Here is a 13748-nt window from a genome sequence, read left to right as displayed (position 1 = left end):
AAAAATTAAGATTTTCAGATCAACTGGACAGCAATTTAATACTATTCTATGGGACAAGGAATGGGCTATATAAAAGACTGATATGAGATATAAAGGGAAATTTGAGAATGGGAGACAGGACATCTGGAGAAGTTAGGACTGAAAGGGAGAGGAAACATTCAGGCTTTTCTTTTCTTGCTTCTTCAGCTCCTTCTTCCTTACTTGTCTATTCCCTTCTACCTAAAATTATTCATATTTCCTCTTATCCCCCCCCAAAACAAAAATCTGTTGTCCTTTTATGTCATCTCCCATAAACCCTTCAATTTTCATAACCAAGCTCCTTGGCTACATTCCTGATACTACTTCGCCCACTCAATTCTAACTTCTTTTAATTTGACTTCCTTCCCACTACTGAACTGAATCAATTTTTTTTGGTAGTTCTCACTTCCTCCTCCTTCCTGCCTTCTTTTTATCCAATCTCTTTCCCAATACTGGATTGAATCAATTGTCTCTTAGTCTTCAGTAATCTAATCAACAGTGGCCAGCATTTGACATAATTAACCAGTCTCTCCTCCTAGATACTCTTTCTTTGGTTTCAGAGACACTGAACCCTCCATGGTTCTGTCAGCTCTTTTCCAACAATGGACTTAGTTGGAAAAATCTTAAATCATTAATAATGTTTGTAGTGCCTACTTCATAGGGCTGCTGTGAGTTTTGAAATGGTTTATGTAGATATACATTGTAATTGTAAAAATTATTGAAAAGTGGATTTTTCAATTCACTTCCTAAGACATTTTCCACATATGCTTCAAGCTAATTTATTTTATTAGAGACCCAGAAAGAGGAAATAAAATGTAATATTTTGTGGCATAACAATAGTTAATAATTATATAACTTTAAGATTTACAAGGCTCATTACAAATATTTTCTATTCTATTTTGATCCTGATAACAATCCTAGGAAGTAGCTACTCTTATTATTCTCCTTTTACAGGTTTTAAAAAACCTGAGACTAATGAAATTTAAATGACTTTCCCTCAGTCACACAACCAGTGTGTTAGATAGAATTTGAATTAGAGTCTTTCTAATGCAATGGGGCAGCTAAGTGGCACAGTGAATAGAGTGCCAGGCTGTTAGGTTTAGATTTATGAATTTGTTCCTACAGAATGCTTCATTCCCACAAGAAGACCTGAAGATACCAGGTTGTATGAAAAAGTTTAATAACAATGAATTATAAAAAAGGAAAACAAGAATTGACAATATAGTTCTTACAACAAAAGCACTTAATGCATCCTATGATTAATATAATTAGTACAATACAAAGAGATACCTAGACTAAGGGAAGAGAAAAAAAGAATGCATTACCAAATCAGGGAAGCATCAACATTGCAGATCTTAGGCTAAGTGTCTAAGGCCAGATCACAGCCCTGCAAGTCCTGACTGGGAGGGTCCCAGGCAGAGCATCCTCTCCATGGGTGGGATTCCAATTTGGGTATTGATTTATCATGACTTTTTTACACCTATTGGTTAACAACTCAGAATTGCTTAACAGCACTATGATTGTGTCCCCAGAAAAAAAATATACATGTGATATGTTGTATCATACCCTTGACATTCACTATACATACCCACGAGTTCAGTGAGCCACATATGATAATTGTACCCAATGGAATGTCACAATGCCTACCTCATGCCCCATAAACAAGGCAGATATGGGGAAATAGTTTATGTGTATTAAGGCTACTCCTGTAGGAGAACAAAGGTGGCTAAATGCTAGCAATTCTGACTTCACTTTCCTGAGCCAATCCAGAAGAGGGGCCAGTCCTGCTAGAGTCTGTCAAGAGTGAAGCTTTATTCCTGAAGTGTCTAGTTCCACTATATAGATACGTGTCCTTGATGGATTTGGCCAGAACTTGCCCAGGATGTTGTCCTTTATGTTATATTTGCTCCGGAGACTAAAGAATAGCAGTCATGTATTAAGGGTGAATAATCAATCATCACACTATGGGGATGAACTTGTTATAATACATTGAACTATAAATACCTTAGGGGAGCAAAGGAAATGTGCTTTGCTTACAGGATAAGGGCTACAGAATCTTATATGCTTGTACCTTTCATCAGACCTTAAAAATATATAGACTACAAGCATTCTCACTTTTGTTTGTATGTAATATATCAGAGAGATGTATGTAATAATAATTAGAGACCTGATTCTTTTATAATAAATGATATGATTCTTTAGAAGAATTAAGAATAGATATTAAAGGATCCAAAGACAAATATGTATAAGGTAAAGGTAAAGTTTTGGGTACCCAAGCCAAAGTAACTTCATCCACTGTGTCAGGGGAAAAGTAAAAATCATCACCCTACCAATGAAGATAGAAAATATAACTTCGTCCACTGAATCAGGGGGAAAATAACAATCATCACCCTATCAATGGAGATATGAAACATTCACTAAACAACCAGAAAAAGGGGCAATATTATTAGAGGTTATACATATATGTTGTGCAGAAACTTCATATAACATAGGAAAATTAGACAATGGATACAAAGTAAGATCACATCAATTTGATTTGGTTTAATAGGCAGGGCTCCATCTGAATGGTTACAATTCTACAGACAAGTTCTTGATACCAACTAACACAATCATCTAAAGAGTGATTCCTGTCCCATGTATTTAGCAGTTCCAGCAGTAAATCAGGTGTGTTTTTTCTGATCAGGGGAAAGTGTGTCAAACCTTCCAGTATTCCAATAAATAGGAGAATGTACTTTAGGAGTTTTCTGGGTTTGGCCCCATCCTGCATATACTGTTATCATTTAATAATGCTGAATTCTTGAGCATGTCCTATGAGAGATGGAGGCACCCATAATCCAACTCATAATGAGAATTTGGGGTCTCAATATCACCTCATGATTGATGGTTAATTGTTCTGTTTCCACCAGAGCCCAATAAATAGCCAGTAATTGTTGTTCAAAAGGTATATACTTTAAACCTGCATTAGGTAATTTTCTAGACCCAAACCCTAACCTTCCTGTTTTTGCCATAAGCTCCAATTTGTGTAATCACTTGATACAGAGACTTGTAATTCCATTGGCCCTTTCTTCAAGAGCCATAGATCTAAGGCAGTTTGTATCGCTATTTTTGCTTCTTCAAAAGCTTTCTGCTCTTTTGTCCCTTGTTCAAATTCATATTTCTTTCTGGTGATTCTATATAAAGGCTGGAGTATCTGCCCCAAATGAGGTATGTAATTCTTTCAATATCCAAACAAACCTATGAATTTTTGAGCTTCCTGTCTAGTAGGAGGAAGGAAATCTATCTTTTGCTTAGCCTTAGGTGAAATTTTCCCTTGTCCTGTATTCCACATTGTCCGCAAGGAACTGGGGATTTGGAGGAGGGAATACTGTATTTTAGCAGGATTTATTTCCTATCCCTTATTTTTCATGTGAGTAATTGTATTCTGAAAAGCTTGGTCCACTGATTCTTGATCCATTCCTTGGATCATTATATCATCTTTGTGGTGGGATAAATATATTTTATCAAGTTTTAGCTCATCTAGATGTTCCACCATAACCCTATGACAGATGACAGGGCTATGTACATAACTCTGGGGTAGGCAGGTAAAAGCAAATTGGTCCCACTGAGCAGGATCTATGGGAATGGTAAAGAAGGCATTAGCCAGATTAGTTACTGCATACCAGCATCCTTGATGTTTGGATAGATTCAGTTAAGGTAATTAATGGTGTCTGAAACTACTGCCTACAGAGGGGGAGTTACTTTATTCAATTGACCATCTGTCAACAGACCCATCTGATTTCCTTACTGGCCATATTGGACTATTCCTCTGGTAGTGGTAGCAACTAACAAATATTCCTTAAGAGACGTTATTTCTTCCTGTACTTCCAGAATTCAATACTACTGCAATGTAATCATTTTTGAGGGTATTGGTAGCTGAATAGAGATCATAGGAATTTTGCCCACCACTACTGAAGCAATGTATAATTTTCTTACAGCAAACTGATATTGTCCTTCTGATAATTAGTCATCCTTCTCAGAATATCTATGTCAATTATATATTCCAGGATCAATACAATTAGGAGTGAATGTTCTTGCTTTGGGAAATGTCCAATTATCATTTGGAGATTAGACTGCTTTAACTCTGAGCCACCTAATGCGGAAATTGTTATGGGAGTTCCTCTTTTGAATTTTGTTGGACTGCTTCAGCCCCTGTGTCTATTAGAATATTTACTATAGAAGTAGAACCATTTTTCCAATAAATCACTAGTTTTATGTGAGGCTGATAATTTTTCCTTGTCATCCTTACTATGGAGGCCTGACCTTCATCCTATTCTCTTTTTAAATGCATCAGACTGGGATATAGCAAAGGGAGAGTGGAAGCAGTCACCTTTGGAGCAATTGTTTACTTCTCTAACATTCTTATACATCTGATACATTTCAGAGTTTGGAATTCCATCAATCTCCTTCATTTTAGTAAGGCAATAAATAATTCTCACCTAGACAATCTGTTTTGATGTTGTTGATTGGCTTGGACAGATCATCATTGTCTTTAGGAGCAAGCCCAAACTCCCCCAGATCTAACTGAGATATTTTATCTATTACCACCCCCAAATTTTCTCCCATGGCTGTCAACCATGGCAAGGTCAATATGATATGCTTGTAAGTAGGAGGTGCAGTTTTAATTATTGTGTTATGATGGAGAGCTACTACAGGACTGGAATAATAGTGAAGTGATGAATCTAATGAAGATTGAAGATGAGAAAGATATGGCTATATTTCTAGACAGTGGGAAGCAGTCATTAGGGGAAGAGAATGAAGATAAGTAAGGATGAAAAGGGGGACAATTTCTGGAGAAGGTGAAGTGGAATGGGATCACTTGTGCATGTAAAGAATTGTTTCTTGGCAATATGGACCACCTTCAGTAGTCAAAGGGGAAAGAGGAGATAATGGCCAGAGATATATGGATAACGAGATCAGAAGGAGAGAAGAGGGAGCTCTGTGAATGGCCTCAATTTTTTTTCAGTAAAACATGAGGCAAAGTTCTCAACTGAAAGGGTTGGGGTAGGGTAAGTCATGGAAGAGCTGAGGAAGTATACAATGGTTTGGAAAAGCCACAATGGTCATTGGGATTCCCCTCACTGGGAAGGAACTGAGGAGTCCAAGAATTTAAAGTTGTGGCATGAATGAAAAACAAGGTGGGTTGCAATTCAGATAGAATAATGTTAAGTTATGCTCAGATAAGAGAATTTCAGAGTTCATGAACATGGAATTACCTCCACCATATAATAGTACAAACTATATGAGGTACTATTCAATAATTATTTTTGGACAACTCATTTTTCTTTTTTTGTTGTTGGATTAATAGTATTTTATTTTTCCAAATACTTGCAAAGATGGTTTTCAACATTCACTTTTGTAAAATTTTGTGTTTCAAATTTTTCTTCTCCTCCTTCTCCCTCTCCCATCTCTAAGACATCAAGCAATCTGACATAGGTTAAACACGTGCAATTCTTCTAAACATATTTCCATATTTGTTATGCTATACACACACACACACACACAAATCAGATCAAAAAGAAAAAAAACAAGAAAAGGAAAAAAATCTAGCAAACAAACCAACAACAACAAAAAGCCAGTGAAAATACTATCTTTTGATCATTCAGCCTCCATAGTTCTCTGGATGTGGATGGCACTTTCCATCATAAATCTATTGGAACTGCCAACAAATCATTTTTCTAAGTAAATTACATACATTATACAAATTTAGGAAGTGAATCTTAACTTTGAAACCTATAAAAGTGTCTTATATGTAGTGGATATTTAGTGTTTATTGGATTAAGTTGAATTGAATTGAATACCTAACAGAATAAGAGTCAAGAAAATAAATTCCTCTCTGGCCTCAAGGCTATTCCTTCAAATAAGAGACTTCATGTCCCTACTCTGGGCATTTTCATTGGCTGTCCCTCATGATCTCCCATGTCTGCTCTCCTTCCCTTCACAAACTCCTGGCTTCCTTTAAGTCCCAGTTAAAATCTCATTTTCTACAGAAAATCTCTCCTAATCCCCCTGAACTCTAATACCTTCCCTAAATTGATTATTTCCAATCTTTCCTGTTTCAATTAGACTGTAAGCCCTTTGAAAGCAGAGAGTGTCTTCTACCTTTCTTTGTATTCCCAGAGCCAGGCACCTGTTTATTGACTCAATGTTTTATCCTCCTCCCTTTAGTTTTGGCCTCTTCTCATGGATTCAACCTGGACACAGATTATCCCACAATATTTCAGGCAGATGGAGCTGAGTTTGGGCACACTGTGGTCCTGTATGAGGGCTCTCGGTAAGGATATGAGTACAATGTAATCTAGAGGTGTCAGGCTCACAACCTGGGACTTCATGGATAGAGGGCTGCACCTGGAATCAAAAAGACTGAAGTTCCAATCCGGTCATATATTTACAAGATGCATGACTGTAGGCAAATCACTTAGCCTCAGTTTACCTCAATTTCCTCAACTATAAAATGGGGAAAATAAAAAGCACCTACCTTGTAGAGTTGTTCCTCAAAATATAGTATAAACACACACACACACACACACACACACACACACACATACACACACACACACACAAGAGAGAGAGAGAGAGTTCTTCTGTGACTATTTTTCCCTCTGATAAACATTCGGTTTCCACTTCTCCCCACAGCCTGGTGGTAGGAGCCCCCTTGGAGAAGACATCCCCTAACCAAAGAGGGCAACTCTACAACTGTGAATATGGCGTTGGGAAGTGTGAGGCCATCCCCATGCAGAGTGAGTAAAGCCTCCTGTCCTGGGAGCATACTCCTTTCTGCTCCTAAATTTTTAGCTATCTTCTTCTTCAGTTTTTGCTCTGTTTCAGAGACTTGATGTCCCTGGCATTTAGGTTTTCTGCTTTTCATTACTTAATTCATCCATCTTCATGCCCTGCTGCCCTTGAACACTCCCACTATCCAACTCCTCCTCCCCAAGTGTTTTTTTTTTTAAATTTTTAATTTGTGGAATAAAATAAACATTTCCAATAACATAGTATAATAAAAAAGATGATTGTTCACGAAAGTGCAAATCTATTATAAACAACTTAGTAAGCCTTTTAAATATATAATATTATCTTATAAATTTCTTTTTTCCCTTTTTCCCCCCTCTCTCCTTCCCCTACGCTACAGATGGTTACCAGTAGTATATGTGTATATACACTTATCCCTTCCACATCATGGGGGTTAGAGGTATGACTTCCCCCACATTCTGGAAATCTGTATAAAATGTTTTTGCCTTCCCTTCATACCAGGGAAAAAGTCAAAAATTTTTCTTTTTCTTTTATGTGGTTTTTAACAATATCTTATTATAACATCTGGAATAAGTATTTGATCATAGGCTCTGTGTCATCTGCTGGCCTTTGTGTGACTTTTGCAAAACTCCCTAAAAGTTCCCATTTAATTTCTTTTTTTCATGTACATATGACAGGCAATTGGGTTTAAGTAACTTGCTCAGGGTTACACAACTAAGAAGTGTGAAGTATCTGAGTTTACATTTGAACTCAGGCCCTTCTGACTCCAGGATCAATGCTCTATCTACTTCCACCTAGCTGCCCCTCTACCCATTTAATTTCTAATACCAATTTGCGATTTATCAAAACTGTGATGCAGAAAATCCTAAGGTGGAAGGGATCATTGTATATGTAAAACCATTCTATACATACTGCTATCTATCAATTCTTTCTCTGGATGCAGATAGCTTCTTCTTTCATATTTCCTTTGTCATTAATTTGGTATGTATAATAGTCAAAATGACTTATTTGCTCAAAGTTGTTCTTAAGACAATATTGCTATTACTGTTTAAGTATTCTCTTGATTCTGCTCATGGTCTTTCCTTTTATTTCCCAAACTCCACATATCTCATAAATCTCATAGATTTAGAGATGGAAAGAATTTCTAATCCAGTCCTCTCAGATGAGAAAACTGAGTTTTAGAGGGACTAAATAATATTTTTTTTTTCGTGAGGCTAGGGTTAAAGTGATTCTAAGTAACATTTAAAGTCACACAGGTGGCAGAACTAGGATTTGAATTTTTGTACGCCAAATCTATTGATTTCTCCTGTCCTATTGACCATCTTGATCTAAAGCTGAAGCATGATCCACCTGTGCAAAGCCCATGGGGATAACCCCTCTCATCCTCGTGTACCCCATATATTTGTGACTATGCATATATGTCTCTTTAGTCCCTCTAGAAGCAGTGAACATGTCCCTGGGGCTCTCTCTGACAGCTGGAACAAACCCTTCGCAGATTCTGGTGAGTTGGCCTGGCTCACAGGAAAGTAATGGGGCCTTGGGAGTAAGGAAGAGTTTGGGACTGGGAGATACAATGTCTACGTGAGGATCCACTTCATGTAGGACCCAGCAGACCCTCAGATTCTTCTTTTAACTCCTTAGGCCTGTGGACCCACAGTACATCAAGCCTGCGGGGTGAATACTTATATGAAAGGTTTCTGCTTTTTGTTGAATTCAAATCTGCAGCAACGCCAGAATTTCCCAACAGCCCTACAAGGTAAAGTCAATAAGGTAGAACTGTAAGATTCCTTTGTAGAAAATATGAGCAGATATACTTTGATAGGAAAAGGAATGGGAAGAAGTCATTAATTCATAGAACAAGCATTTATTAAGCTCCTACTATGTACTCTATGCTACATGTTAAGTGCAGAGAACAATTGACAAATATAAGATAGTTCTTACCTGCAAGGCTCTTATATTCTATTGGGGACAAAGATGTGCAGGTAAGTACATAATCAACATAGAGAAAGTGAATACTATATAATTTCAGGAAAGGGGTAGGGCACTAACAATCAGGTGATCGGGATAGGCCTCAGGTGGAGAGGGTATCTGAGCTGAGCCTTGAAAGAAACTAGGGAGACCTTAAGTATGAATCAGGACAACCTTCTGGGGCAATGATCATCCTTTCTGCAGTTGAAGATGCTTAGTGATAATGCCTCTGGACCCATTTCAAATGCCTGTGCTCTTTCTAACCTATTATACAGAATTATGCCTATGAGGGAGAAAATATTAGATAAGTTATCTTCAGATATATTTCAACATGTAACAGTACCTCTGAAACAAAGGCTTTCTTTCTTTTATCAAGGCTTCCTTTCTTTAATTTTTTTTAGTTAACAAGCATTTTTTTTCCCTCTCACCCATCCACTCTTATAGAAAAGGAAAAGAAAGAAAGAAAAGAAAAACAAAACAAAACAAAGAAAGAAAGAAGCTAGGAAGGTCATAAGAGGCAAGAGATGAGAAAAGAGTACATTCCAGACACAGGGAAGGTACTCCACAAATACAAAGAAAGGAGGGATGGAATAAGACTTGCATGGGAAGTCATAAATAGTCAACAGGAATGTATTAAGCTATTACTGTATCAGATCCTGAACTAAAAGCTGGGGAAACAAAGGCAAAAATGAGTTAATGTTCCAGTAAAAGAGACAGAATTCAGAGAATGACAGGCATTCAGGATATGTGCAGTGTAAATGGAAGGTACTATGTATCAGGAGCTTGGCAAATATTATTTCACTTGATCTTCACAACAACCTTGTGAGGTAGGTGTTATTATGACCCCATTTTATAATTGAGGAAATTGAGGCAGAGAGGGGTTGTCACTTGTCTGGGATCACACAGCTAGTAATTCTCTAAGGCTGGATTTGAACTTAGGCTTTCCTCACTCCAGACTTTGCTGCCTACTAGCTAGGAAGGGGGTAGCCCCAATGAAATGAACATGATGATAACATGTCTCAAGTCAGCCACACTACCTGCCTGGAACACAGAGAGGGGACAGAACTGGAAGGTTTGTATTTAAACTAAGACTAAAACAAGATCAATTTGTCTTTAACATAGATTATATGAAGATCATAGTTCTGGATGAATAGGACTCTATAAGATAGAGAGACAATACTAGGAGAGTAGAAGCTACTTCCCTAGGGCTCCAGTAAATTTCACCAGATTCTTCAGTAATTTGAATTAGCTGGGAAGCATCTGATAGGTATGGTGTTGTTATTGTTATGGCATGTTTGACCCCGAGATCCCATGGACTACAGCAAACCAAACCCATATATCCTCCACTATCTCTCTAAGTCTGTCCAAGTTCATGTTCCTTGTTTCCCTGACACCTTTTATCTATTTCATGCTCTGCCACCCCCTTTTCCTTTTGCCTTCATTCTTTTCCATTATCATCTAAAAAGTTCCATTTTTTTTCATTATATGGCCAAAATACTTAAGCTTCAGCTTCAGCATTTGATGTTCTGATAAATAATCTGAATTAATTTCTTTAAATATTTACTGATTTAATCTCCTTGGTAGGGTGTTCAGTAAGATTGAAGAATTTATCTGTCTATAGGGATGGGGAAGGAGAGAAGCAAACTGTTGCAATAGCAATGTGCTGATCCAGATGGAGAGTTAGGAAGTGAACCTTCATCTATCCTTCATGGATATCAGATCATAGATTTAAGGCTAAGAAACCTTAGGAAGCCATCCCATCATTCTATAGGATATAATATTCATACTTAATATACAAGTCACAAACTGATAAGAACAAGCTATTTTGGGGTTCAATATTCAACTATCAAAATATATATAGGTAGCCAGACCAAGATATCTAATCAAATTTGGGAGAATCAATCAATACAGAGTACCTGACAAGCTTTGGTTCCCATCACCACTATGTTGAGCCCCATCCAGAATTCAGAGAATGTACATTTCATGATTTAGAATATTTTCCACTTATCTTCAACATAAAGAAGATCCAACTCACTTCCAGTTGATCAATGATGGACAGAAACAACTACACCCAGAGAAGAAACACTGGGAATTGAGTGTAAACTATTAGCACTACTGTCTTTCTACCCAGGAATCCAATTCTTAACGCGCAAAAAGAAAATGGTATTTACACACATATATTGTATCTAGGTTATACTGTAACACATATAAAATGTATGGGATTGCTTGTCATCTAGGGGAAGGAGTAGAGGGAGGGAGGGGATAATTTGGAAAAATGAATACAAGGGATAATGTTATAAAAAAATTACTCATGCATATATACTGTCAAAAAATTTTTACAATTATAAAATAAAAAAAGAATATTTTCCACTAAGATGTCATCCCTTCCAATGCCAAGGAGGACCTTGGCACCCTCAGGGAATGATCCTTGAGGAACCTACCTAGTACGTGTTTGACAAGTTGTGGGACTTTGAAGAAAGAGAAGGGACCCTTTCCGATTTTATGAGAAGACTTCATTTATTCTTTGGAAAAGGTTGAAGGGCCCCTGCTTTGAGAAGAGACAAGGAGCAAAGAATCCAAGTTCCTGGCTAGTGAAAAAGGCCCTAGAATTAAAAGGGAAAGTTAGGGTCATATTCTGGGTGTTTAGAGAATAAATACTTCATGTTAGGGAGAAGGGAAGATCTGAGAGAAATGATGGAACTAAAATGGAAAAGTCAACTAGATTTGATGTTAGAGGACCTACATTCAAATCACAGTTCTGATACTACCTATGAGATCATAAATAAATTATTTTCTTTGGGACTTTTGCTTTATATGTTAAATATAAAGGCGGACGACCTCTTCTAGCTACAATCCTATTTTTTTTTTCTAATAGTAAATTGGAAAGACTTGGAGAATGTTTTCCAGTGCTAGTGTAAATGAAGGGAAATGAATGTTGCTGTTGTTAAATTGATTAGTGTGTTCTACTCTTTTTTTTTTTTTTTTTTTTTTTTTTTTTTTTTTTTGAGGCTGGGGTTAAGTGATTTGCCCAGGGTCACACAGCTAGGAAGTGTTAAGTGTCTGAGACCACATTTGAACTCGGGTCCTCCTGAATTCAAGGCTGGTGCTCTATCCACTGTGCCACCCAGCTGCCCCTGTTCTACTCTTAATGATCCCATTTTTTATGGATTTTTTTTTTTTTGCAAAGATACTGAATAAAGATGCTTTTCCAGGATCTCCATTTTACCATTGAGGAAACTGAGGCAAATAGACTTGCCCAAAGTCACACACCTAATAAGTCTCTAAGGCTGGATCTGAATTCAGATCTTCCTGATTACAGACCTAGCACTGCATTCACTTTATTGCCTAGTCAGGAAGGGAGTAGCCCCATGAAATGAACATGATAATAATATGACAATTTATTCATCACTTTAAAGAATATAAAATGTTATCTCATTTAATACTTTCTTACCCTTTTTTCCTCTCTTCCAGAGTGCCCCAAACAAGAGTCTGATATTGCTTTCCTGATTGATGGTTCTGGCAGCATTTCTAACTCCGACTTCGAGAAAATGAAAAGCTTTGTGAAAGCTGTGATGAGGCAGTTTGAAAAACCTAAAACACAAGTAAACACCTGGGACAGATTGTATGGGTTTGGCTATGTGGAGGGAAATCCAGAGACACAAACCACGATAGGCAGGTATTAAGACATGTAGGAAGAAAAATAAAAAGTTATTAGTTGTTGACATCATGTAAGAAACTGCTGCTGACTCAATGTATCTATATATACACACTCCCCAAATCTGGTCTTGGGGTTCTCCTCCACTCTCCTTTACTTCTCAGTCTCCTTTTCTGGCTTCTCATACAATTCAAACACTCTCACCAGAGGTGAACCACTAGGTTCTGTCCTGGATTTGTTCATTTTCTCTTTTTATACTACTCTGCTAGTGATCTCAGCAGTTCCCATGGATTTAATTACCATGTGCATGCTGATAATTCACACACACACACACACACACACACACACACACACACACACACACACAAACCACCATTACTACCCTGCTTCCTTAAGGCAATTTCAAACAGAGAGTGATCTCAGGAGCTTTTCTCCCACAGTTTTCCCTGATGCAGTTTTCCTCCACATTCTGGACTCATTTCACCTTTGACAAATTCAAGAGGAGTCGTGATCCTGGAAAACTGGTGGATAATATTTCTCAACTGTCTGGAGTGACAAAAACTGCCTCAGGCATCAGAAAAGTAGTGTAAGTATCCTTCTCTATCCTAGCCTAACTGTTCTAGCCCATGTGCCTGGCTCTCTGCTGAGAGTGTCAATGGGAACAATTGGAGTGAGAGATGACCTTGTATTGATAGGAAGGAGTTATTCTGAAAAGGAAGGGAGAAGAGACTGAAAAGCCCACTTTCCTAAGAGTATTTCTAATTCACTTCCTGAACTATAGTGTAGAACTGTATCCTACTCAGGGTCAGATCTCCTTCATTTAGTTTAGGAGGAGCTGAATGATTCTGCCTCAGATATACAAAGAGACTAGTGTTGGCCCTTTCCTCTTATTCTTGACTATGTTTCAGAACCGAACTATATATACTTAGACTCTATCTCTTCTCTCCTTGGAACAGCTACAATCTTGTTCTTTCTTTTTCTAGGGCCACCTATGTTTTTTGAACTTAATGAGCTTCCTTTTCTCAGGTTGGTCTCAGTGAGAATGAACTCCATGATCTTGACCCTTTTTCTTCCCTGGGCAGAAAAGAACTCTTTCACAAAGCAAATGGAGCACGAGAAGATGTCACTAAGATCCTCATTGTCATCACAGATGGGGAAAAATATGAAGACCCCCTGGAATACAGAGATGTCATTCCTGAGGCAGAGAAAGCAGGAATAATCCGATATGCAATTGGGGTACAGAGGTCCCTCAAAGTTTTCTTCCCAATATCTTTACTATCCAGTCCTAAGTAGCTTCTCTTTTCAAGGCTTTTTTTTT

The 13748-nt window shown here is 37.6% G+C and overlaps 1 protein-coding gene across 3 annotated transcripts in view; it reads left to right on the top strand.

Annotated features, from left to right (window-relative positions):
• Positions 1 to 13748, top strand: part of LOC141550772 (integrin alpha-X-like) — a 33335-nt gene that overhangs the window by 566 nt on the left and 19021 nt on the right. For all 3 annotated transcript variants that reach the window (XR_012484681.1, XM_074281736.1, XM_074281737.1), the window contains exons 2-8: positions 6223 to 6328; positions 6691 to 6794; positions 8238 to 8308; positions 8449 to 8563; positions 12247 to 12377; positions 12871 to 13016; positions 13513 to 13666. Coding sequence is in view for 2 of the 3 variants with exons in the window: in XM_074281736.1 (XP_074137837.1) it covers positions 6223 to 6328; positions 6691 to 6794; positions 8238 to 8308; positions 8449 to 8563; positions 12247 to 12377; positions 12871 to 13016; positions 13513 to 13666 (827 nt within the window). In the remaining variant the exon portion in view is untranslated. The remainder of the gene's footprint in view (positions 1 to 6222; positions 6329 to 6690; positions 6795 to 8237; positions 8309 to 8448; positions 8564 to 12246; positions 12378 to 12870; positions 13017 to 13512; positions 13667 to 13748) is intronic.

Source organism: Sminthopsis crassicaudata, chromosome 1 (assembly GCF_048593235.1).
Source record: "Sminthopsis crassicaudata isolate SCR6 chromosome 1, ASM4859323v1, whole genome shotgun sequence".
Taxonomy (NCBI): Eukaryota; Metazoa; Chordata; class Mammalia; order Dasyuromorphia; family Dasyuridae; genus Sminthopsis; species Sminthopsis crassicaudata.
This window is presented reverse-complemented; position numbering and strand designations above follow the sequence as displayed.